Below are 27,944 nucleotides of genomic sequence, written 5' to 3'. Positions count from 1 at the left end.
CTAAGAGCTAACCTGAATCTGTTCACGTAAGAAATACTGGAATGTTTTGATAAAAAAAGACATAGATTTTTTGCCAAAATTCTAGACACTTTGAGGATTCTTTTTTAAAATGAATCTTTTTCCCAAAGGAAAACAGAGGGGAAGATTTTATCAGAGAAAAAAAAAAAAATCATAGTGAAAAACTTGGCAGAAAAATTTTATTTCTACTAAATTTAGGCAGGAGTGAAGGCTACATTTTTGGTTAGAAGCAAGGTGTTTGCTGGCATGTTATTTTAAAAAGCCAGCACAGTAGGATGACTTCTTTAATAAGTGGGCATAAAACCCAGAGATTTGAAAGTCTCAGAGCGAGACACAAAACCCCCTGTGCGGTATCTGATTTCTTTGCCAAAGCAAGGAAGGTTTTTAATAAAGGTCACGGAGAAATAATCTCCGAAGACGGCAGTCTCTTCCCCCCTATATGTTTACTCTTTTATTTCACTCCTTTACAGTGAAAGCAGACCTTAACACACACACACACACACACACACACACACAAAAGGAAACAACAACCAAAGAGGAGGGGGGAAAAAAAAAAAAAAGGAGCCTGAAATTTTAGTTACACCACATGTGGTTTTCATTTGTGAAAAATGAACAAGCTGTTTGTGGTTAAACTGTCTAATCTGCTGTTATCAATCTAGCGCTGCATTCAAGATTTACAGGATACATCAGCTTCTGTGCCACATTAGCTGTAAAAGGGAGAGGGGGTGGGAGGAAAAAGGAGGAGGAGAGAGTTTATCCTGAGGAATAATATTTCCAATGCAGCCACACTCACACTACATCTGGTTGTGCTGGTAGCGGCAGTTAAATTGAAATATTTCACAGCGTGTGTCAGAAACATGCAGAATGGTAATTATGACAGATCTGATTAAGCCTGAGTGCCACTAGCTCCCTGGCCAGCTCCGGTTGTGCAGGTGTGACCTTGTGCGTGCCTGCGTGTGTAAATAAAATTAATTACAAGCGAGAGGGCGAAGGCTTCTGTGACATCACAAAGCGGAGAAACTCCCAAGGGGGAGACCTAATGGAATATTTTCCCTCAGTCTAATAATACAGTTCATATTGACTTGAGGTAATTAGTGGGATCATTAAAGCAGTTTTCCCGGCGTATTTGGCTGCCTGATCAGATTAGTGAAAATGTTCTTCAGAACAAGCCCTGTGTGGTCTGCCAGAGAAGGAGGAAATAAAAAGCAACAAAGCATATTTTGGAATGATAAGCAGTGCTGGACTTTTTGCACGGCATTTTGCAGGGCCGGTCTCGGGAGCTGGGGCGCCCAACTCTCCTGACCGGTCACATCTTTCATCCCGGGTGCACGTGCTTCCGTGGCCTGGCATCTAAGACTTTTTAGATTTGTTCCTCTAGCCTTCAAAACTACACCCTCACTGCTTACAAAAATCAGATAAAAGCCTCGCGGAGCTGCTCGCCTCTAAAGAACCACACTAAGACAACTGGGGGAAGGAAGAAGAATAAATAAATGCTCAGCTTCCCCCTACCTATCCTCCAAAAGCTAGCAGAAGATTAAAGGCACCAGTTTTAGAATTAGTAGTGGTTTCATTTCATAACAAGCTTACCCCAGCAAAAAAACAGAGAGAAAAAAGAAAAAGTTTAACTATGATATAAAGTCTTCCACGGTAACAGAACACAGAGCCCTAATCAAGAAATGGACCATTTGTTTAAAAACAGTCTATTGAGCATGCTCTACCTTGCAAATGGAATATGCCAAGCTCTGTCACAGATGGCAAGCTTTGACAGTTCCCATCCGTAGCGTCGATACTCGACAGTTCAGCACAAGATCAGTGACATTCTGTCTCATTAGAGCCACGCTAATTATCACAGCTAGTTTCAGGGGAAACCATGTGTTGCAATGGTCAATTTGAAGGAGTCTGTGCATCAACAAACTGGTAATAAGGATCAGACACCTTATTATATGACAGCATGCTGCCTATGATCTGATTTACTGAATCAGAGGTACTGAGGCAACACTGAAGCCTGATGGGTTATGGAATCGCGTGTACACAATGCGTATCTGAAATATGCTTTAAAAATAAAAGGGAACTATATAGAAACAATACAAATAAAAATTTTAAAACAGTGAAGTTATAATGAGGACTTCTTTCATTTGTCATTAAGACATGCAGAGACGTTCAAGATCTTGTCAGCCAGTTTTATCTCTAATCAAATCATATAAGATAAATAATTCAAAATGAAAACTGTGAAATTATGGATTATGCTAAATTACAATTCATTCCATACTCTGATTTTTCAGTTTCAATAACATGTACCAAACATTCCTTATGTTGCGCCGTCTTGCTGCTTTAACAGAATTTCATATTTTGTAAAGAGCTTCCTCTACTTGGCTCTCTTTTTTCATTTGTACATTTAATGACTTCAACTTGGACTTCTAGCTTCTCCCACACATCCGTGCTCCTTCCACCAGACAAAAAGCAGCCAAGAGCCCCCCTTTGCTGTTTCTGGCCACCTGCAGGGCCACATCCTGCCAGGTGCTGAGAAATCTCAGCCCCAGCGCCTCCCAGGGATGTGCTGCAGGCTGAAGCTGTGACAGCATTAAGCATTAACTCCTGACCAATGCAGGGCAGGTGTGCACTGCATCCCTCCAGGGAAGCTTTCCTTAGGGCTCAAATATACAGCATTTCTTGAAGCTGCTACCTGTTCTTTAAATGGCCTCTATGGGGATTGTAAGCAGCTTCTGAACAGCTCACGCTGCCACCCACCTCCCTGGGAACCTCTAGCTGGACCCCACATGGAAAGCATGCTTCGGAAACACACTTTTTCATCCGTGTGTCAACAAATCCAGCCTTTGCCTTACGTGCTGAAAGGGCTGCATGGCCCCAAGAAGCTGTCTGAAGAGGTCATCGTAATCCTCTTACCAGTTAAGTAATTTCAATTCTGTACCTTTTCCTTCGGCTTGAACCATTTCAAGTTTTAATGCCTTCCCCCCCCGCCATGCAGATTTCCATGGGCAATTGCACATTTATATGAATCACCTTGGAGATTTTACGGAGGTTCCTCTTCAGTGCATCTTTGTTTACTTTTTACTAGCGGGGACCCAAGACTCACTGAAGTCAACCCACTCCACCAGGGTCATGCCAATAATGTGGGATATGGCCAGAATCAGTGCTGGCCCTTCGCCAGGTCTAGCCAGGTTGAGTGACAAATGAGTTAACTGAACTCAATTTTGACACCCTTTTTCTGAGAATTGATTAAAAAAAGAAAATCCTGAGGAAGTTTTCCGAGGTTTTAACCTTTACTACTGAGATGTTGTAAAAAAAAAGATGAGGACATGGGGCAGAGGGAGCACCTCTTTAAGCATTCATTTTGTTCCCACAATAGAAACCCGAAAACCTCTTTCCCTCTGACCTGAGTGAGACAGAACATACTATGACTCTGCAACATGGTATTCTGTGGAAGAAACAAATCAGCTCTATCTGCCAAGTTTCACAGTTTCACTGAATGACACGTCGCTTTATGGGGCAATTCTTGATCGCGCGCAGAAGCCCATCTTGCTTTCTCAGTTCACACTCTTCCTCTTCAATCCCTGCTGACACCCGATCCCATCCTGACTCCTGTTGCTCATGGCACCTCTTCAGCTGCCAAAGCAATCACCCAAGGGTAGCAGAACGGGGAGGAAAATAGTACAAAATAGTAAAATAAAATAAATGGAAGCTGTTTGGTGCACTTCTGCAGCAAGTGCTTTCTGACCACTGTATCTCACCTTCCCGTGAGGGCAAGGTGGACCAGTGGAAAAAAGGCAGACATCAGAGCACGATTTGTTTCCACCTCGCATCTCCCTGTGCAGTATTCCTCTCTGCTCTACAGAGAATTCACTGTGTGCCAAGGTGGGGGGGGGGGGGGGGGGAGGAAGAAGGTTTTTAAGCCAAGATTTAAACCCAGGAAGTGACTCAGCTGCTCTGAGGGAGACAAAGGCGGGAGAGGACCCGACAGAGACACAGGGTGATGGGAAAGGACTGAGCCCACTCCTGCTCCCTAGGCTGGACCCTGCTGGGGCAGCCTGAGGTGCAGTGCCCCGAGGAAACAGCTTTGGAAATAAATTTCAAGATCTCCCTCTTAAAGCCACATTGTTAACAGAGGGTTACCCTTGGTGATAAACAGGTTTCTTTCCCCACAGCTGGAAAATACTTGAATAGATTGTTCTATATCTGCGGTAATGGCATGTTACATCTTTGTGCCAGATCCACAATACCATGCTTGTTCAGTGTGGGAAGCTGTTTAAAAATGACTTTCCTATTAGAGTATATAGCTTAGTCTCTAGATGGAAAAAGCCAGATCAAAGATATAGCATTTGTAAAACTGCTGGTTAAAAAGATAAAAAGTGAGATAACAGACATCAATTTTTCACTATAAATCTCTGGGTTTACTACAACATTAAAATTTCCAGTAAAAGCAGGGTTTTATATACCTGAACTCTAATGGCCTATTCTGAAAATATTTATGTCAGGAAAAGCATGGTATTTGCATGCCAAAAGCAATTTAGTGCCAATATTTAGCATTCCCTTCCCATTTAACTCCTTCCCTTCTACTCAGAGTGTTAGATGCTCTGCTTAATGCCTACCTGGTGCGCCTCTGCACACAGCCTTTGGAAGGAGGACACTCCACGTGCACACTAAGGCAAAAAGTCAAACACTTCTAATAAAATACCACTGTACAAAATACTTGCCTGATGGCTTATGATGGAGTCCCTGGCATGGACTGAACCAGTGATTTTACCTCTATGTCTTGCATGCTAAACAACTCATTTCCAAGGGGCTAACTGCCTAACCAAAATGAAAGATGGGGGCAGAAGGACAGGAAGTTAGGCAGCACAGTGCAACAGCTCAAAGTAACGGGTCAGAACTCTCCACAATAATATGAAGTTTCTGGATGTATGTGTAGTACTCCACTAGTTTTATTCTAAAACTAAAACTGGAGCACAATTCTGTGAGAGGCAACTGTCTCACCTTCAACATACAAGCATTTTATTCAGTGAGAAGGGAGGGCATTTTTTCATGTAGCCAGCCACACTCAGGAAATAACAGGATTGATGCTGCAGAAAAGCACTGACTTTATGTACTTATCCTACTATAAACTCATTTAGGTATAATAACGCAGGCTAATGTCCTTATACTGTAACATATGGGACTCTTGGAATACGGAAGTTTATATTACTTCAGTTTTTGCAAACTGTAATTTTTTAAATTTAAGAAAGCTTGAGCAACATAGGATGATTTTCAGAAAAGTTTTGCTTTCTTCCCAGCTTCATACCAGCATGTGTAGGCCCCAGCTTTTCAGGATAAGCCGTTAACATAAATGTAACTTCTCAAACCACAGCAAACATACAGAAACACTAAAAGTCTCTACTTGCTTCATCTCTCCGGGCTTTTAGGTTTGGGGTTTGTTTGTTTGTTTGTCTGTTTTTATGGAACAAAATTAGATTTCAGCATCTGTCACCATCAAGAAAAAAAGCTCATTCCTGGCTCCCACATGAAAACATTGTAACCAATGCACAGTTACTGAACCATGATGCCTTAATGATCATTACACAAATCAACTTTTTTTGTTTGAAATAACGAAATTAAGAATGTGCTTTTATAATTACTTGAATCAGGCTGTCAGGTTATAAATTTAATAAACCCCCAGTATGATTAAACTGTAAAAGTAACGTGTACCACACAAATCTATGTGTGGATTCTTTTCATTTTGACTTATTCAGGTGTGCTGATTCAATTTTAGTAAACAGTGCTGTTAGTTTTGCCATTCTGCCACAAAAAATCAACAACCTGGGAGCAGACACAAAGCATTTGGTAAACCCTTCTGTCTTTTTTTTTTGCATGCATTTTTCTAAAGCTCTCTTTTCAACATAATCTAAGAAAAAAACACGCAGACCTATTAGGCACTCAACTCGAAATAAAAAAGTAAGGTTTTAAATACTGACATTAGTTTTTTGTCAATTACAGTTCTAAAACTCCCCAAAGATACAACGTATTCAAGCAATTTGAATTACAATATCTTCCTTAGCTCCTCAGTAGAACCATAGTAACTTTTAAAGTATATATTTTGAATTTAAAATAATTTTAATTTATGTTGCAGATAATATATCGATCCTTAAAAACATAGAAACTTTAAAAATATACAGAATGCATACATTCTTATATGGGAAAAGATTTCAACATCTGAAGGAATATTCTAGCTAGTCCCCAGTCTTGTTCCAAAGACAGTACCTTTTCTTTGGGAAAGCCAACAAGCCACCAGCGAAGAGTGCCATGAAACCACAACTATGCAAACCATCACTCATGTAAGCCAGAGCTCGACCTCACTAACATCACTGCAATCTCTTCTTGTTCCCTCCAGCCCACCATTGCCCTGTGCTATGACCTCTGCCACACTGAGCCCCTGTAGCCAGCTGGTTTGTTGGGCATCAGGTCTACATGTGGTCCACCGGCAACCAGGTAACTTGCCAAATGCACTAACACAGCACAAGGGAAGATGCTTGTTTTTTACCTCAGCACTAGCTTAATAGAAACTTCTGTAGTGCATCATTTAATAACTCTTCTGTACAAAGTGCTCTTGTCAGCAGAACATTATCTGCAGTCTCCTGGCTCAGGCAAGCCCAGCCACCTTGCAGATGCCAGCTACTTAGACACCCAATCTCATGTTGACCCAAATCAGTTTCTTAAAAACCAAAATTAATAAAAAGGCCCTCCAGCAAACAACTATCTTTGCCCTACTAATGGCAGAGCTGTTTTAGGTCACACAATGTTTTATACCACAACTCCAGACTACACTTGGGAGTTAATCAAGTTTTTCTATTCAAAATATGATAAGAGCAGCAATGTTCAATTTTAGTGATATTAAAAACAAAACTATTAACCAACGCATCATTCTCTAATATGCATCCTCCAGACTTTTCAGTAACTGGAAGTGATTGTTCTAGGATTTCCAGTTCTAAGCAGGAAACCAATAATATCTCCAAATTAAAAACAAAACAAAACCAAAACCCAACAACAACCCAAAACCAACAACAAAACAACAATGGATCTCTCTCAAGTGAGATTCTATTAATAATATGTTTGATTAAGCCTCTTTTTTGTGCAAGGGAGACTTCTTTATCCCTAGAAATATTTCTCTGTACCATTGATAAGCCCCAATACAGAATTTTTTATGATACAGATAACCCCTTAAATATATGTGGCTGGACTACATATCTTAAGTTTATTAATTGGCTGACTAGTAGGCAGCTGGTTAGAGAAGGCCCAACACATCCAGTTTACCAAAGAGGTTACTTCTGTGAAGCAATTTTCTACTACAAATAGCATCACTAACTACAGACCCAGACGCTTGCTTCACATATAAGTTAACACTGCATTGCTTAAACTGGAGAGAAAGATAACCTCTGAGAATACGAGCATAATCTCCACAATAAAAGGGAAAAGAACTATGTATTTGGTGTTGTTTGTTTTCTATACTTGGTAACAAAGTTTGTACAAGAAACTAAATTTTATACCAATCGTCTAAAAATCCTGCACCACATCCTCTGGAAGCTTTTGTGCTTCTCTTCAATTACCTGTCTGTGTTAGTGTCTGCATTGGAAGAGCTGTCCCGCCTAGCAATTTTAAGACTATGCACTTAAATAAATATACTATCACACAAATCAGATCAGATCAAAATTATGTGGACCAATAGATTGGCTTCGTACCTTAGTTTTGTGGAGAACTGTAATGGAAAGGGGAAGGTGTAGAAAATGGACAGCTCTCTATCCCCAGGTCTTGACATGTAAATAAAGACATCTGAGGAGCACACAGGTTGGAAGCTGCTGTAACATTCTATCATAATTAGAAACATTTCAAGAGCCCTGTAATTTCCAATCAAAATTACAGTAATTTCTGATATACAAGCCATGATTCATGACAGAATTTTTACATTCCATGGGAGATTATAGTGGCCTGATGTATGACACACCGAGTACAGCACTAACATAAACAATTCAGTTTAATGTTTAAACAGCACTTGGTGTTTAGAATCCCACAATAAAAGAAACATATTATTGCAGAAATTATCACTTTGACAGTGATTGAAGGGTAGGCAGGCATGTGGCCCATAAAGCTGTAATTTTTACAGTCCACAGCTTGAGTTTAATCATTTTGATATAACATTTCCAAAATATCCCTTTAAGTGTTCCTTACAGCATATAACTTAAGAGACAACATCCTTTCCGTACAATGAAGTGAACTCCAAGACATGAACAACACAGAAGTCAAAAGTTAAAAACTGTTAAAAAGAAAACCAGCACTAAAATGCTGATGGCCCAAGGAACATTGGTCTAACTTCATTATCAGCTTTCCCTGGAAGATGCTGTATTTTCCTATGAAACAGGAATAGTAATTAAGTGGACTTAACATTTAATCTAATGTGAAAATTCTACATTGCAAGCATTGGTACCTATACCATTTCTTTGAAATGTTGGTATAAACATGCCTCTAGTCTTTCCCATTTTTCTGTATGTTTTCACTTACTTCTTGAGCACGTTCTCACTTAAATCAATGCTTTTGCATACTCTGGTGATCTATCTCAGAAGACACGTCACTTACGATAATCACACCCAACAAGTGCATGCTGATTTCCCTCTCTTGCCACTAAACTTGACAGAAACTCTTCACTCGAAGAGAACAGAACAGGAAACCAAACAACAAAGGCTTAAAACTGAATATGCAATATATGAACACATGCAAGTAAACAAGCAGCCATCATATTCCATAAAGATCATTCATGTTTTCTCAGATGTAACCTGTATAACTGTAATTTGCTGGGTTTTTTGTTTGCTTTTTGACATGGACACTGCTGCTCCACATCCCATGCACAGCCTCACCAGTCAGTCCAAGTATTTCCACAAAAAAAACAGAACCTCAGAGTTCAACAGCACCATGTAACTGCAAAACACCAAAGCCTCGAGATGAATTTGGTAGCACTACACAGAATTTGCCCAGAGCTTCTGCCATGTCCACGCTAGCTAAGAACTGATGAATCTGATGCTTTCTGAGACATGCAAGAATCACGGGCATGCAGAGAAAGCATCTCGCAGGTGGGGAAGAAGGAGGGATGCATCTCAGAAAGATGCTTCTAAACCTGCCTGGCCAATGGTAACCGGAGGTTACCTTTGGACTCACAAGGAGCTCCAAGTTGTGGTACCAGGCTGGTGTGCTAACCCAGCCATTTGTTATAACTCATACAGGAACAGATCAAAACTGGGATAGGGGAAATAATCACACAGACAGGGAGGCCATTGCGCCCTGGGAACAAATTTACCTGGCTTTTGGTTGCCGCAACCTTTGCAAACAGTGCTTGAGACACCTTAGCTCTCTTCATTTCCTGCTGAATCTCATCATAAATGGAAGCATTAATGTTCATGGAATTATTTTCTGTCTTTCCATTCCTCTCTGTGGCAATAGTAGCCGTTTTGACCTAGAAAATAAATTTTATGAGATATTGTTCATTATGAAGAAGTTATTTTCCTCTCTTTCCTTCCCCAAGTAGCTCCCCTTTCCAATTTATTCCTTTTATTCAATCTTACTCTGATGTTCTTTCAGCTTTTCAGAGATCTAACATTATAAGTTATTCGTGGTTCAGGCAACTGGGAAACAAGAAAATTCAGCATATTGTTAACAGGTGAGTGCATCTGAAATATGAGTTATCATTAACTGACCACTTTGACTTTCAACAGCATAAAACAAATTAGGTGCAAATCTGTCAAACAATCTTGTAAGGACTGGTGAATCCTCACATGATTTCTTTACTCCATGCAAGTTAAGTGAAAATTTAAGTGCAGCATAAAAGAACCTCTAATGAAATAAACCCCTGACAGATATATCTTGATTCATGCCTTACGTCCAGTACACTCAAATGCATGATAATGCAGAAAAGTTGTGACTTTAGATTTAACTTTAAAGAATATTACCTTACCTGTTGAATTCTTACGCTGTTTTTAAGAAAGCAGTAATTTAGAATAATGAACATTTTAGCCATTCATTCATGATATTAAGGTAGAGCTTTTTAAAACCTTAATTGCAATTGCATTTCACTTATATACATCAAATATTTATTCTTCTTACAGTCCAGGTTAAAAAAAAAAAAAAGCACGAAAACAAGACAGAATGATTACGCTACCACATCTGTGCTGCATCTGCAGCATTAAGGAAAATAACAAAACATACATCAGTAGTGACATGATGTGCAGAAGAAAATCCTTTCCTTCAGCCACTGGAAATGACTGAAGCAATGTTTTGACATCAAGAATCATCCCACCAGGGCTACGGAGCAGTTTCTGCAATATCAGTTGAGAGGTACAAAAAATCACCAGGTACTCAGCTTATCCTACATTATTCTCAATAATTAAGGATAACATCTTTCTTTAGCAGCTGCTCTTGCAATGCTTGCCCAAGATTAGTGGACCTAATGGATCACTAATCCTAAAGCAGACCAGAGAAAAGGAAAGACTGGATTTCTGCTAAGAACCCACAAGGTGATGATGCAAAATCAAACCTTTAGATTTCAATTCAAATCTACTGTTTCATACTGAAGCTCTTGAGAGCTGCATTAGTGCAGCCATGCAGAAGTTAAACGTGTAGCCTAAGTTAGTCATTCAGGCTACCTTGAAATCTAATGGATAGAGCTTGACACTTCCAGAGGGTGATTCAGTCTACTTCTAAGTAGGTGCCTAAACCCACACTTTCACTATCAGTTTAATTCAGTGCAAGTCAGCATCTTCCTGTGCTCTAAAGTCCCTTGAGGTTCAAAGGGAAATCATGACAACATGATAATTTATCTTCTAATCTAACTCTATGAGCTTTCATATGTCACAGGTCTCACAATATGAGTGTCAAAGGTGGGAGACATACTTAGGCAAATCATCAGCCCATTTTTTCCTAGAAATGTCACACTCAATTTGTGTTAACTATCCTCCATAGGGCTTTCAAGATAAAATAATCTAGCCTGGGAACTGGGCGTGCACCCCACTTTTATTGAGCCTGATTTGTCTGTGAGGCTTTTCAAAAGGAGCTGTGCTAACACATGCCCATTAGCTGCAAGAGGCAGAACCCCAGCAAGAACAAGGCATCAACGCACACCTCCACCTGCCGCCTTCTGGCAAGCATTAGCAACTTTCTGGTATCTGAAAACATGAGTCCTAAATAAAAAGGAAAATTAGGAGAAATCCCAGAATGTGGCATAAAGTTTATGTCGTGATTTGCTTTCACCTGAAAATAACTGGTACTTTGCAGACATGACCTGGAGGGAGAGGTGTTTCCTTTTCTGCAGTGTCATATTTTCAGGTACTGCTACAGTAAAGGATGGCCAAGCCCTGTCCAACACCTGCTCAGAAGCATTTGAGGCACCTGGCAGTGGGCAGTGTGAGAAGCAGCAAACGAACCTCCCTTCCTCCTACCGCCGAGCATGAAAACACATGCCTCACACTGGGCAAATCAGCATGTGGCCACAAGAGCAGGTGCAGCTCCTGAATACCATGCAGTGAAATCATTTGGGAATTCCAAAATCAGTGGCAATTTTATAACCTTTAAAGTAAAAGATAACTGACAAGCATTGGTGATGTTAAATATACAACTGGAGACAGCCTTCTCTGCTTGCTTGTAAAAATCAGGCTAAGATAAACTAAAAAATGAAAATGAGATGGTTTTGTCAACACACCTTCTTGGACCTCAGGTTTAAATTTTGGCAAAGTTATTTCACTCATTCCCAAAGAAATATTTCTGACTTGTAACTAATCTTTCAGGGTCCTAAGGGGAAGATGAGAAGATGATGGTATTCAGTTAGCACACTCAAGTCCATGGTATCTTTCGGGAAGGAAACACTTTGCTCTTGTGATCCTGATCAAAATGTCTCTTCTGTTAGCACATTGCCTTTTTTGATTGCTACTCAGCTTCAAAAGACAAGTTTCATGTTGGAGCAGTACTTCACAGACCACTTAACTGAGTTGCAAACACCCAGATAATCAAAACCAAGACTTGCACACCATGTTGAAGATGTAATTTTAAACTGTGTATCTTGGTCCAAACTTTTCAATACCCAATTTACTACAGATATGCATTTAACCCAGGGGAATCACTAAAATCCTCATTCTGGTTGGTAAATCACATGTGTTTTTATACAGGTACAACAAACTCAACAGCATCTAACATAGCACTGAAGTTAAACAAACTCCTGGTGCCTTCGACTGGTATTGCATTAGGAAGAGAACAGAAACCACTAATACAGAATCATAGAATGGTTTGGGCTGGAAGAGACCTTTAAGGATCATCTAGTTCCAACCCCCCTGCCATGGGATGGGACACCTTCCACTCTACCAGGCTGCTCAAAGCTCCATCCAACCTGGCCTTGAACACTTCCAGGGTTGGGGCATCTGCATCAAAAAGCCATATTAGACCCAGAAGCTTGAATAGAAGTCTTAAAAGATATAAAATTATCTGTTGGGGAGTTGTTGTTCACAGCAATCCCCTCACCCTCCCCAATTTACATCATGCCCAAGTATAAAAATTCTTCCCCTGCCTCTTAGTAATTTCTCTTCAAAGATCAGGTATAGACTCTGGCTGGACTAGATGGACCATTGGTTTGCTCTGGTCTGATGAATTCCATGCAATAATGCTAATTAACCTCTTGGAGAATATCCATACATAAAATTGTTTCATAATTCATACATAGCAAGCATCTAGGCTGTTGTGTTGAATTTAGAATTGAGTTCAAGACAGAGGCCGTTTGAAGCTGGGTTGAAAAAACACCCTCCTCCTCAAAAAACCCGAACAGAAAACAAAAGAGTCCTCAATGATGCAACTTCAGGACTTGGGAGAGGAGGTGGAAAAAGTATTCATTTTGGAGAGAAAAACAAAACAAAACATAATCTCTCATCTTATCCACGCTTAAGCACACCACCTACACTTATAGCCACATTTTCTGTTTAGGAAAGAAACCATAGATCAGCTAATTTTTTTTTTAACTAGATTTTGCAAACACTAACTGAACAAGGGAGCTGTATTTTACAAATGTATCACACCAAGAATCAGAAAATCATTTGGCCATCTTCCTGTCACCAATCAATTCAGTCTTCTAAAAGTACTTGGGGAAAAAAAACAACCCAAACACATCCATCCCCTCCTGGCCTGCCCAGATACATCTATTCATCAAACAAGACTGATTACAGCAGCAAGAAGTTCTGGATTAATTCAATTTTCCTAAACAAAGGACAGTTTTTTATAGAAGGGATAACCAATCTGAAGAGGTTTTCACAAATATGGAAGGTCGCTTCTTCCCCATTGAAAGTGAAACAAAAAAATCTCTTATAACACATTCTCATAAGTACTGTTTTAGCTCGGGAACAAAAATCTTCTTTAATCCTGGTTTAGCTTTTAATATTACATCGTACATTAAAATTCATAAAGTAGTTCATTCCAGGCAAAACAAACTACTTTTCAGTTCTGCTCTGCAAATAGCACAGGAGGTACAATAAATGCTATTGCTTTCAGAACAGCTTTCATCAGGACAAGGTTTACTACTCCATTATTACAGTGGTGCCTGGAAGTGCAGTTATAGTTAAGTGTCAGGGTTTCCATTAACTCTCCTCCATGGTGGTTTTCGAGGGGTGGTGGTGAGAGGGTTGCATTTATTATTTTGTGCATTTTTACTTCCATTAAAATGCAACTTGGCATAAAGGTATCAACCAAATTCTCGAGTAACAATTTTGCTGGTGAGGATGAATGGTGTGTGCATGTATCTGAACTCCAGGCTCTACCATTAAGATTCACAGGAGCTTGTGTTATACAGAGTTCCTTGCAATGGAGGTTCACTGGTCCTCAAACACCAGAAAAGCAGTGTCTTCCTCTAGACCAGTCTTTCAAGAGTCTCTGGGACCCAAACAGAAATTGCTTTAGCATGAAGGAACTGCAATTTATCTGGAGTCACAGGGAGGCCAGAAATGAAATTTTTTGTTCAGTAACCAGAACCATAACTAATGTAATATTTGTTGGTACTCCTTAAAACATCACCTTGTTAAAATGATATTCTGCTCTTGACATTACATGAACTCTGTTTACAAAAGGTGATAATGACCCCCAAAAGTTAGCATAAATTTACTTTGGGGAATATCGGCTTTTTTTTCTTCCTTCTAGGTTGGAGAAGTTAAACTGTCTCAGTGATGCAGTACCTACCTGATAGAGGTGCTAATATTTATAAACTTCAGAGCCCAAGAGCCTGACAGACAGGCTTCTGCCCCAGGAGGTAGCAAGATGAACAATGTCCAAGGGAAAATCCTTGTGTATGCTGACTCCTTGTGCTCAGTCCACCAGCATGGAAGACAGTAGCAGACTTTTACAACTTGCCCAGCTTAGGGAGCTATACACGTATCCCAAAAGCTCATGCATTAGAGGCTAATGATTTCAATTAAAAAGAAAAAAAAAAGGTAAGAGTTTGGTTTTTTGCTTAAGTCAGAGAGAAAGCGAGAAGTGAGGGGGACAAAGAGCTTCTTAAAGGATTTCAAAAAAGAATTGGAAACAATCCAGATACATTAGCTCAAGTAGCAACTAGTAAGAATGCTGTAAAAATGAGATAAATTCAACACAGTTCCTTCTAACTCAGGCACCAGGGTTTACGCTTGGTGAGTTCCTACTACCTTATCAGACCTCCAAGGTCACGTTTTCTGTTTCTGCATGGAACAGTATGCAAAATTCACACAGAACAAGCCCAGCTGCTAAATGGTTAAGTCTGCTCTACTGTCTGGCCACCAGTTGGCAACACAAAAATGCAAAATAGATCCTTTTCAGGATGTTTATTTTCACATCCTTCTGAAACTGATAACTTGCAATTGCAAAATAAACCTTCATGTGTGGCATATTAGCTCCCATTTTTCATGGTTTCATAGTTTAATTGTCTCAAACGTTACACTGGTCTAAAGATTTAATATTAAATATGTTGGCTCTTGCGTAAATTGTGTTGTCAGGATAAACGGTCTATTTTGTCTTTCAATAGTCATCCAAGAAGCTGACAGCTAAGCTAGAAAAATCTTATACTGCATTCCTGTAGAGTGAACTTTAAATAATTGCTTCTAATAAATTTAATAGTAAGGATGCTAGTAGTTTTATTTCCTTAGTATCAAATATTAAATAAACTGTGGACTTGGGGGGGGTGGGGGGGTAGTATCAGAGCAGTAGTTTGCATGAATAATTTTGCGGTATCCTAACTATAATTTATTTCTGCTACGATTTGTAGTTATATTTGCCAGTGCAAAAACTAGAACAATTTAACTATTATTTCTAGCATTAAGTGTACTTATGTTACCAACACAGATATTTCAATTTTCAAACTCAGAGCTCTAAACATTCAGTAGCAGGTGGCAAGCGCTTCACATGTTTATAAGTGAGTAATTCTGGCAACATGTAAAACAGTAGCACAGAATCGCAACTCAAGAGTTTTCTACATCCTCCATCCATCCACTAGGTAAAGTAAGCACATTTTGCTGAACAACTGAGAACAATACAACAACCAGAAAGATGACTGTTTTGTTCTGTAGAAGTCAAGTATTAGTCTATAAGGTTTCCTTGCTTTCTTTTTAAAGGGATCAAAACTGTATGCTGTTTCCACTTTGAACTGTCACAATTAGGTTAACTATACTCCTGACTGCTACTAAAAAAATGAAACGTAATTATGAACAAGAGCACAGCAGAGATAGCCCCCCCCCTCCAACCTCTAAATTTGGACTTACAGTATGTTTTGTCAGTTAAGAAAACCCCTAAGTCTCATTTTCTTTCTGACTGCCAGGGATTTATACAGTTTAAAGTGTGAATTAAAACCAATACAAGGACTACCTCTGACTTGACATCCTTCTGGAAGGTCCTGTAATTAACTCTGTTCTTTAGCTGTGAAATTGCCCAAGACCACTTGAGACAGAGTGAGACATTACCTTGGCAGAAAGAGATAAGTTAAGAAGGAGGGTTAGCCTTTGCTCTGAATTACCTGGGCTGTGGGAGCAGGTACAGATATTAAAACAAACTCCAATGTTATTTTAAACACAGTTATCTATATTTAACTATTTCCCACTAAAGCACTAATATCTCATCCTTTATCTTAAAGAGTATCTATAGTGTATTTCATAGACTAAACTTAGTTAATGATAACAAAACTGGACCATTAATTTTAGACAGTCTGTTCTTTCTGCTAAGAATTTTTTCTCTTCTTGTGAAAAGTACTGCAGCAGGTCAAAGTGATCTGTCCTCATTTTGTTACAATTCTGTTACTCATTACTTTAGGGTGGTCCTTAGTTTCCATTAGCTGCAGGAAAATTAGAAAAATAATCTTGAGGAATTTATAGCATTGAGAACGAGTATGGCAGAGAGTCATAAGCACAAGCCTAAGCCTGGTTAGTAAAAAACTGCTGTGTTTATGTACTCAAACATCACAAAACTCCCACAACCCCAAAGCCTTGCTCTGTATAGCAAATCCAGACTGCGTATACACCAAGATTCCCACACATATGCAGATCAGTCTGTTTTCTCCTTGCATAGGTGCAATCTTGAGCCACATCAATGCAGAGTATTTCAGAAAAGACAGGTTTTTGGAGTGTTCACTCACAACCATGTATTTCTTTGTAGAAATCCTATCCATTCCTACAGCTCACACCCGTATTCCTCATGCACCCTAAAATCACCATTAGAGTTTCCTTGATAGACACAAGAACTACACCACTGAATTTCTGGATACCGCTAGACCAAACTTTATCACTGTGAGAGAATTAAACCAATAGCCCCACTAGATTTTACAGAAATCAATAGGAGTTTCATTTGAACAAGTACTAAATGAAGCTTTAAAAAACATATCCATATCTTTCAAGAGTGATGGATATAGCAAGTCTGTTATGTTACCCAGTTGTCAGTAGCTCAACCTGGTAAAAGTGTGCCCAGCATTTTGGGATGGAGTCTTCTTTCTCCATCCCGTTAGTTTTACCTGTTCATTTTCTGGAAGATAATTTTCAAGATAATATTATGTACTCATACTTCTGCTTTCATTCCCACTCAATTTAGTGGTCCAAATCCTTCAACATCACTATTTGAACTTCTAACATTAAAAACAACACCTGAGAATTACAGATTAAAAAAGACAGCTAAAAGCCAGAATCTTAAATAATTAAATAAAATGAAGAAAAACCTCTGCAGGTGTCATAATGGATAGAATTTATCTTAAAACTAGAAAATAGATAGTAATAAACTGCTGCTATCATCCATTATGTTTCTTACATTTAATTTGTGATATGGACTGCAAATAATGATTCTACAAGCATTAAAAACATGCCAACAGGAAAGACTTTCTTCTTTGTAAGAAAGGTATCACCCCACAGGACAGCAGAAAAACACAAAGAGCAAATCTCAGGGACAGAGAGAGCGGTTTACTTGTGGAGGCCGGCTAGGTGGTGTGCTTATGAGAGGCGCAGGGCCCATTGCAGAGGCTGCATTCAAGCTCCTTTCCCTTTCGTCCTGGTAAATTCGATCTCGTTCAGCTTCTGGCAGCTGCAAGAAGTTCTGCATAGCCCGAAGGTTTACCAGCAAGGACTGCGAGGCAGTCTTGGGATCCTCTTCCTTTCGGAGGATTTCTGAGAGCAAGCCCTGTAGGGAGGGAAGAAAAAAAAATGCTAGAGAGTTAGCCCAGGTGAGCGCCTGTAAAACTGTCCTCTCCAAAGCCACTGCTTATCCATCCTCTTTCTTCTTTCCACTGGGCTGAGAATGAGAGCAGCAAATACACTATTCACTCCACAGAGGAATATATTAATGGCATTTAGAAGAGAGCCTCAATTGTACCCTTAATTTTATTAAGCATCTGTTTTACATACAACATAAATTGAATCTGCCTAATAGGTGTCCTTCTTTTTACTGGCTTAACTTGCCATGAAATCTTTCACAGTCAACAGACAATCACAAGACATTAAGAATAAGTGAAATACAGATAGTCCAGAGTCATGATACTGGGGTGTTCTCAGGCTTCCCAGACAAAATGTATAGCCAACCGAAAAAAAAAAAGGCTTTGCACATTTCTAGCAACTTAAACAGCTCTTTGAAAGGAAGTGATATTTCACAACTAATCTGAGATGATAAACTCGAAATATTTCTAAAGTACTGCTTAACTGACTCAGGTCCATGTGCTTTTACAAGTCAATATTTGTTCTGAGAGTTGTATGCTGGAGTTTAACAACAAGTTAGGAAACTCTCTGTTGAATGCTCCCTCGTCCTTCACCCTCCTCCTCCTCCCACCTCCTCTTTTCCCCAGAACAACTCTAATTCTCACCCACCCCATTGCCTGGGCTATTTATCTGAACACCTGCCATGCAGGTCCCTTTTCCTAATTCCGTTCCTAATTTCCGAAATCAACTTTTGTCCTTTGACCACTTTCAAAGTCCAGCAAGGATAGATAAAAGCAAGCACTAGGAAATGAGAGAAAAGCAGCACGCAGGGCATCTGTACAGCAATGTCAGAGATGGGCAGGCTGCAGGCAACAGCATGCCACCAGTGGCTTGTACAGACCTCATCAGGTTTCCTACACAATCATTTTGTCTTGGTTCTCAGCAATGGAGCAGGCTTGGCCATCCGAGACTATTCTTCCTCCCTCCTCTTTTCTGGTGTCCAGAAAAAGACTTGCAAGGCAAATAAATGAATTACAGACAAAAGTGGCATTTGGGTGGAAGATAAGTTCTAACATTTTTCTTAATAATTAGTCTAATAATAAACTTACTTACTAGCAAATATGGAAATTAAATTCTTGACTGCCATTTTTGGTTTTGCTACTTCTAAGTACTCAAATACACAGTTACTGCTGTTTGTCAGTCATAGGGTTACATGACATACTCCAAGAGAGGCAAAGCTGGCTGTGGAGCATAGGATGTACAGAACAGTTTAGGTTGGAAAAGACCTGTAAGATCATCAAGTCCAACCATTAACCAAGAATTGCCAAGTCCACCACTAAACCATGTCTCAGTGCCACATTTACGCTTCTTTATATATCTCCAGTGATGATGGCTCAACCACTTCCCTGGGCAGTGAGTTCCAGTGCTTGACAGCCCTTTCCAGGAAGAATTTTGTCCTAATAGCCAACCTAAACCTTCCCTGGTGCAACTTGAGGCTATTTCCTCTTCTCCTATTGAAACAGTACCTTGGGAGGAGACTGACACCCACCTTGCTACAACCTCCTTTCAGGTAGTTGTAAACTCATGTGATTTCTGACTGCTACTGTGCTGAAAACAACCAGGACTAAAAAGAAGAAAGAGAAACTAAACCCAAGCGGACTGGCAGGAAAGGAGGCTCTTTATTAATAGTCAGCCAGCCAGCCCTGTGGCAGCCACAGCAAACATACTTGAAAAATACTTCAGCCCATAATAGAAAATATTTGCTTGTATAAGTCCTTCTGACATAGTGGGCAGCTAAAAAAGAGTAGAAAAGGCTGTTTTTCTTGTATAACTTTTTCCCCCTCAGTGAAATAAGTAAACAAAGAAAATATGTTTTTGTATTTTTCCTGTATTTGTCAGTATAACCGTTGCTGCAGGACACCTCTTGGTGATTAGAAATGCCATTAAGCATTCATCCCCCTCTCCTTCCCCCATCACTTGCATGAGCTGGGAGCAGAGGAGACAACACAGATGCAGAGAGAGGAGAGGAGATGAGAGAGTGGGGGGAAGGCAAGGAGAAGGTATTTGCTTCTAGGAGCTTTGAAACTAAAGGTCAGAATATGTGAGGAAACAATATGAAACATAAGGTGTAGTACCAGTTGCAGGCAAAGTCTTAAAATACAATTTGCCTGTTTCAGATATTGCTTCCTTGCACTGTTTCAATTTTCTGAGAACAAAACTTCAACTAAAGATTGTTGGACAAGATGTAAAATAGGAAAACCCTCGAAAGAAAACATCATCTCTCATGTCCTGCCCCATGCTGACATGCAGAGATTTACTGTTCATTTTATCAGGCTTGAACTGGTTTGCCTAAATACAGGTCTTGGTGTGATCTCCTGGTATTGTACCTCAGGTTGAATAAAACCTAAACGTTGTTTTGCAGAGAGATTATCAATACTGTTAAGCGCAGAGTCCTCACTGTTTCTCCAATGTATTATTTCTTCACTGGAAATTAATTTTCTTAAAATGTTACCAGATCCCATTGAAAAAAAGGGAAGTTTACGTGTCACCACAAGTATAATTCATTACTAACTGCACAAAAATGTTCAATAAAAATTATCAGGGCTTCCAAAAGCTAATTATGAATTCTTTAAAAATGGAGATAAATGAAAGTGTCTGCCAGTATGAACAAAAATACTGCCTGTCTGGCCCCCGGTTTGTCCCCTCTTTGAACATAATCACTGATTCAAATAGATTTTATCAGTCTGATAGAACTTCAAAGCTCCCAGAAGACATTTGCCTAAAACATGCAGAACATCCCTGAGTGCTATTCCTCTCCTTTGCAGGGTGCTCCCATCCCATGCCCAGGTGGAAGATTATTCACAAGCTCCACCCATCAGCCTGGATCCCTGCCAAGTAAGTTATAAGCAGACACATTTATCTATGTCTCTTAGTAGCAAGAGGAGAGCTGTCATGATAGTGTAATAGCACCTTTTTACCTTTTATTCAATAGTGATACGGATAGTGTGCTTTTTCTTAAATTACACTATGAAGAATTATATGAATACAGTGGCAATTTCTGTTATACTTAAGCAGGCAAATTTCTCTCTACCACATAATTTACAGAACTCAAATTCAATAAAACATTACATGATGGTCCATTACTGTTATCAATTTTGAATAATCCATCTTCATTTTTCATTTTACTGGAAAATAAAGTGTGCCAAAGACAAAGTGGAAGGAAAAAAAAAAAAAAGTGCCTGAGAAGGTGGTTTGTGTAAACTTGGATTTTGTTTTAAAATTACATGGAGCCATTTATTGCATCCAAGTATTCTCCCTCAAAATAGCAATTGCCCAGAATTGGTATTAGCAGAGTCCTAAATACACGGAAGTTTTCACATACGAGAAAAGGCATCATATCCCAGCAGCTAATATTTTAAACAAGCATGGGGGTGAAGCAGAAAAGAGGGTGAGAGAAAAGGCATATGGCAGAAACAGAGAAGTACCCAAAACCCTTGAGATTAAAAACCATCACTGGTGGGAAGAAGAAAAATTACAATAGCCTGGCGTAGCAAAAGCAGCAAAAAGCACTCCCTCTCCTTTCGCAAAGATGGAGCAGAGAGGTCACCCCTGTACAGCAGCGCCTGGGTTCATGCAGCAAGTGTTATGGTTCAAAGTGTACACAGACACAGGGAGCCCTGAGTTACAGTTCCAACCACAACCATGACTAACACAATTCCTTGCTCGCACAGTGCATACATGTCAGCCTGCCATGTACCAGGGATAAGCTACACCTCCAAGTCAAACATCAGCCTTGCTTGTGGGAACCCAAGCTTTCCATTTCCTGACTCATGTTTACATTTACAAACACACAACAGAAATGTAAAGGAGTTTGTTTATTTGTTTAGGGCTCGGAAGGTGGTTCAGCCTATGCTCCACCCCAGCTCCCTCAAAAAGAACAGAGTAGAGAACCTTCCAGTTTGACTGCAAATCTGCAGGGACAGGCTGAGCCTCTCTGCTGATGGGAGGCTGTGGCCAAGGCTGGTGTAGGGCACCATGCTTTGAGGGGCTGCCTTGATGCATCAGCACCATCACCCCTGTGGCTACTTGGTGCCACCTGAGCCAGTGAGTGGATTACAAATGCCATTTTCTGGCCAGCAAAGTGTAAGAAAATACTCTTCCGAAAGAGCAGAGGTGTCTGCGCTGACATCAGCTGGAAAAATTATTGCGTATTCAGTCAAACAGCAACTGAAACACAATAGGATCAATTTACCAAAATTACCCTAGCTAACAGAGAGACCAATAGACATGTTTGGTGAGCCACAACTGGTAGCCACGCTTGAGGTGAAACTCAGATCTGCCAGCACAAATGCTGACTCAACAAACTTTTCCAGGGTGCACTACAAAGAGGGATAAGAGGATTCAATCAGTTTCTTTGCAGCCAGTGAGTTGGAATCACAACTGCTGGAAGACAAAACTTCAGACCCGTCTGCACTCTGAAGCCTTCTTAGAAGGACCGCTGCAAAATTTCTTATGGGGAGAGGTGCTCCATCATCCAAATCTGCTTTTGCTTCTACAACCATTCTGTTGTGCCTGTGTAGATGTCAGTTTTCATTCAAGTCGTAGCTATCCGGACTCCTCTGATTAAACTTTGCAAAGCACTCCCTGAGAGCTACATAGTTTAGAAACTACAATTTTGAAATTAAGGGTAGGAGGGATGTTATCCAAGAAGATATTAAGAACACCCTTTCAATTTTACAAGGTGTGTCTGAGGGTTTTTTCTGCCTTATAAGTAGATGATAAAACAACAAAAAACCAAAAACCAAAAACCAAAAAACAACCCCCCAAAAAAATAAAGCCCCCCAAAAGCCATCCTATTTTTCAGAAGTAATTTTACCAAATTATGTCATTTGAGTTGGGAAGAGGTACAAATAATTCTAGTCAATTTTTGCTATTTTCGCTCCCAAATCAAAAATTCTTGAAAATCACGGCCAAGTGTTGAACTTCCATACTAAACTTGTAGAACCCACCTTTCCCACCTAAAACCACCACCAAGTTCTGTATTCATATTGTAGAGCACAAGTCTTAAAACAAGAGGTGCCAACATGGTCAGTCGATTCCACCAAAGTCCATTTTTACATTACACTAAACTACTCTAAGTTTATCACTCCCTTCCTTAACTTCTACACTGAAAGCAGATCTCCCCCCTCATCCGAGACCACATCTCAACATCAGGGATTTTTTGTGCAGAACTCCTAACCAATTTCAATGAGATCTTCTACCTTTAGAAACTGATGGCACGATATGGTCCCTGGATGCAGCTCAAATATGCTTATAACAGTTTCAAAAATGTCAGTGGTAAGCCTGAGTTAGCTTTTTATCTCAGAAAACAGTAGATGAATTTAAACAAGCGCTTTCACCTGCTCTAGCCAAAAAGGAAAAAGAAAAAAGACAAAGGATATTACATCAATATTAGATAATAACATCTATATAGCATCAGTTATCAAAGTGCTGCCCTAATTTTAATTAAACGTGATGTATCCTTGAATAAGCTCTGGTGAATTCACAAGTACAGCAAGCAGAACAAATGTACATATTTTCATGTAAGAATCACAGGTATCTCTACTTGTGTTTATGCTTGGACATTAGCTGTTACTGTTGGTAAAATGAACAATTTTCAGTTTTGCAAAGCTGAAATGTGCTACAACAAACTACTCTGGATTTCGGTGGGGCTTCACTTAATATGAAAATTATACTGAGATACTTCTTGGCAACAATGAGGTTAATATTTTTTAGGCTCCTAGTATTTTTCCTGTTCTCTATGTTTGCCACAATGCACAACATAAACTTACATAGCTATCTGCAAATATTAATTCGATTAGCTAACACAATTTGTAGGACATAAAGATACTATTCTGTGTTTTGCTGAGTAGATTTGATTGAAAATTGCCCAAATACGTTACATATCTATTTCATATCTCCTCACAGGCTTTGTTTTCCACATTCATTTTGGGGCTTCCTCACAGTTTTAGGTCACTTTGAACTCATTTTACCAAGCTGGCTAACCACAACATCTGTGAAAGGCTTCAACAATATTTAATAATGAAAAGAAATAAAAGAAAGAAATAATAATAATAAAAAAATCAGGAATCAGTATTTGCATTAGAAATCTGGTTCTACATTTGCATTCATCACATCTCAAGAGCATATTCTCATACTGTGCCATATAAATTCAATGTCCAGTCAGAACCAATCATCCTTTTATTCAGGTAACAAATACTGCGCTCATGCACAAATGACAGATCAAAAGCTGTATGAAAAGCTAGCTGACAAAGAAAGAACAAATTGTACTTTGGAGGGGGAAGAAAGTTGAGGGAAAACAAGATGCTTTTAGGCAAGTCTGAGAAACAAGTAAATATTTAATAAACTATTTATTTTCTGAATTATTTGCTTGACTTTTTGTCCAAGTAAGATGGCAGCTGCAAACCACTGTGAATTGAAGCTACTATTACTAATTCAATACTTTGTATTGTCAATAGCTAAAATATTAAACACTCTATTAAACAAAATTCTGTGTCATTTTTTTGTAAAAATAATAACTAAAATTGCCTGGACCTAACTTACACAAGTAATCTTTGCATGAGTTCATGTATCCCATGAAATTCTGTATGAAAGACTCAGATCTTGAAAACCTCCTCTGCTGCTAAAAGACATACACACACATAGCTCTACAGAGAATTCACACAATGACTCTACTTTCTCTTAGCTAAAGGAAGATGTACAAATTTTTAAGGCAATAATAATTCAAAACACAAATGACATGCTGATTCAAACCCGGTACCAGTGCATTTGAAACGGAATTTTTATTATCTAAGCTATGCAGGAAGACACATCAACATTTCAAGAGAAGCCCAAATTATGATTTTTTTTACTGCATTCTATAATGGACAAATACTTGCTCCTTAGGTTAAAAAATGTGGAATCCAAAGCAAATTTACCTACATCTTTTTTTAAAGTATTTTCTGTACAAAAAAAATTGTATTTTATTTTCAGTTATAACAGACTTCTAAATTTTGAGATCTTATTATTTAGTATTGGATATACTGACAATTCTTCCATAATTTCTGCTTGATTAAATTCCATGCAACATGGCATTAAGTTAAATTCATAGAGCAGAATAAATTATAACAGGGTTAGCTTCTAAAACAGGTGTAAAAAATAACACATTTTAGTGTTACTTATCAGCTTTGCTAGGGCTAGCTAGCTTTTTCTGCACTGAAGAGCTGAAGTATATGTTCTGACGTGGACATCAGCAATCTCAGCAACTACTGTTTTTGCAACAAACTACAAAAATACATGTAGAGTAGCCGATCTAAAAATAAAGCTTTTAATTTTTAATCCTTTCAGAAGCCTGAAAGGATGTTATTAAGAATTTCACTAAAATAAAAATAAATGAAAACAAGAATAAAAGACCATCTCCAGTATACCTGTAAAAGAAGACAGATTGTTCAGTCCATGAAGGTGGTCAGTATACCTTTGCAACACAAAAGGCAATCTGTTGGGTGACTTTGTGAATGGTTCTGCATAAAGCTGTTCATTTACTTTCCAGGGAAGATTCAGCTATTCATAAACCATCACAGCTGAGAGGAACCAAGGTGTCTATAAGAACAGCAGGTATTTCCACAACTAGTCACTGAAGATTTCTGTACTGTACCAACATGGGCACTGGTCCTGCAAGGAAGTGTGGTTCCTTCACAGGAGCTAAGTGACAAGGCAGAAATGAGGAGAGACTTAAATGATGATAATTACTAAACAGAGTGAGAAAAAAGGGACTCTTAGATTAAAGAAGAAAAGAAAGATTAAAAAGACAACTGACCTGAGTTCGGTTAAAAGCCACACGTGCAAATACTGCCTGTGAGATTCCTGCTCGTTTCAGTTCGTCACGGACCCACTGGTAGATTTCGGAAGACACCTCTGTGTTTGTTGAGACCTGCTGCTCCAACGGCTTGTTCATGGATCTACTGACAGGAGGAGGGTGGTTCAAGTACTGTTGGTTTAAGGACTGCTGGGCTAGAAGTCTGTTCACTGCATACTGCTGGTTCAGCAACTGGGCCATTACCAGCTGCTGATTTACCAGCTGAGGGCTAATGGGAGTAGATACAAGTCCAGGGTGCAGGTTTGGAAGCGGGGTCCGAACTGATGGTTGACTACCATGAGAAAGCTGAACAGGGGATGGAGGCTGTTCGGCTGTGTTCCCTGGGACCGGCTGCTGACCGAAGTTGACATGGTTGGCACCTTGCTGGGATAGTTCAGAAAGGCTATCCATCTCAACTACGGTGGAAGAAAAACATTGGAAAAGCCAACATAAGACTGAAAATCATAAACTTCATGCTCTTCCTGCTAATTAAACAAACATAAAATGGCGCACTCAGGTTCATGTTTCCCGTACTCTCCAGCATAGATTAGCAGCATGTAACATCACTGTTACAGCTATTTGCCTTCAAAATTCACCTACAAATAATGGTATAGTGAATATATTAAAAGAACTCAAACCAAAAGACAAAGCAACTAACCAAACAAAAAACCCAACAAACTGGTCATCATCATCACTGGGCCCTTGGAGGAGCCAGCAGAACATCAGAGGCAAAACCACTCCTTTGCTTTATGTGCTGGAAACCACACAAGGCAAAGGAGTAACTTCCTGAGAGTTCTGCAACGGCACAATGCAACTAAACCACAATTGTGTGGCTGCAGAGCACATTCCCACAGTGACAGGTGCAAGGGACTTCGGACATGGTAATAAGCAACTAGAGAGGGGGCAAAGATCAGACGCAGGAAACCACTCCTTGTGCTGCAGAAGATGCAGGTGAAATGATCAGTGCATCTGCGCAAAGAGTAGGGGGACTGTTGCAGGAAAGCACACCCTGACTAAAGAGAAGAAGAAGCCCTTGGTGACTGGTTTTGTTCTTCCTATGGTGTCCCCCACCATGACATCTGCAGTTCCCAGCCACTGGAAATCTGTAACAGGCAGGGTGGGGGTGTAGACCTCCCCATGCTCTGCTAATTTCTAGATGCTGCATCAATTGTATGGGACTGCTAGGAACTAGTATAATTTATGTAAATTACACAGATGGGCTGCTTTATCTTGCAACCATGTACGCATGGGTTTTTTCAGTGACTTGCAACATGGTTGAATTTTTTTCTTGTATTAACTCATCTGCCTTGACACACCCTCCTTTTTAATTAACAACACAGTTTTTTAAACTACAAGAGTTCTTACAGAATCCCTCTTGTGCTTGATAAGACAATATAAATGAGTCCAGGCTGATATAAAGGACTTGCCTTTTTATCAATGTATGGCACTTTATAATTTTAAACAATCTCAGTTCTAGAGCTTTGGCAATGCTGGTCTGCAAATAACCTTAAGAAAGCGTGCTGTATTTACAAACCAAAATGCCAGTATCTTCACAAAAGTGTTAGAGTGATTTTTTTCTTATAGTAAAACATATTTTTTTTTTAAATAAAGGCAATGTCTGAGCGTTTCAACAGTAAATATGATCTTCAACTAACAGTCATTCAGTGCAAGACCACCCTTTCGTCAACAGGGATGAGAGCCAACAAAAGAAATCAGCACCTGGATTCCCACCCGCAGCCTTGGTTCCCCATCTGGCCTATCATGGGTAGAAATTAACAAATGAAAATCAAGCCAGTCGTCCTGCAGAGAGGTTTGGTGTCCATAGCGTGGATCAGTCCCTCAGTAGAGCATCAGCTGCTCCTCATCCACATGGCTTTGGGGGCAGTGTTGCCTCTCACCCCAGCATTAGGTTACGGAGGAAAACTCACCCCTATATATGTTTCCTATGCACTGACTTCACTGGCCCCAAGGAATGGGTGATCAACCAGTCCTGGCAGGTCAGGTGAGGAAAAGCTTGAAGAATTGCGCAGCGCAGGAGCATTGCCACCATGGAGGTGGGAGAGCCTGCTGTGGAAAGGTCACCCTCCCATGCAGGTGCTCAGCTGCCTTACACACAGACCACAGGAAACCAAGTGAAATCTTACCACCGACTCTGGTGGTCTCGGAACAAGGGTTTGGTGTTGCACAGAAGGTACAAAGTAGATAACAGAAAGAGGTTGCCTTTTTTTCACTAGTGGAAAGTGGAGATCAACCCAAGTGGGCCATTCACTTGGAATAGTAATTCAAGCAATTATCACAAAAGTGATGGATTATCTTCATTACAGCCTTAAGCTATAAAA

At 39.6% G+C, this 27,944-nt stretch overlaps 1 protein-coding gene across 9 annotated transcripts in view; it reads right to left on the bottom strand.

Moving 5' to 3' along the window:
* Positions 1–27,944, bottom strand: part of SATB1 (SATB homeobox 1) — a 92,353-nt gene that overhangs the window by 17,710 nt on the left and 46,699 nt on the right. For all 9 annotated transcript variants that reach the window (XM_057424941.1, XM_057424943.1, XM_057424944.1 and 6 more), the window contains 3 exons: positions 25,567–26,021; positions 17,488–17,700; positions 9,353–9,508 (listed from right to left, as the gene is read on the bottom strand). In XM_057424941.1, coding sequence (XP_057280924.1) covers positions 9,353–9,508; positions 17,488–17,700; positions 25,567–26,021 — 824 coding nt within the window. The remainder of the gene's footprint in view (positions 1–9,352; positions 9,509–17,487; positions 17,701–25,566; positions 26,022–27,944) is intronic.

This window comes from Pezoporus wallicus, unplaced genomic scaffold, assembly GCF_028554395.1.
Source record: "Pezoporus wallicus isolate ANWC-B61680 ecotype Strahan unplaced genomic scaffold, APGP_CSIRO_Pwel_v1 contig_3181, whole genome shotgun sequence".
In the NCBI taxonomy this organism is placed as follows: Eukaryota; Metazoa; Chordata; class Aves; order Psittaciformes; family Psittacidae; genus Pezoporus; species Pezoporus wallicus.
Note: the sequence above shows the minus strand (reverse complement) of the source record. Positions and strands in the feature narration are given on the sequence as shown.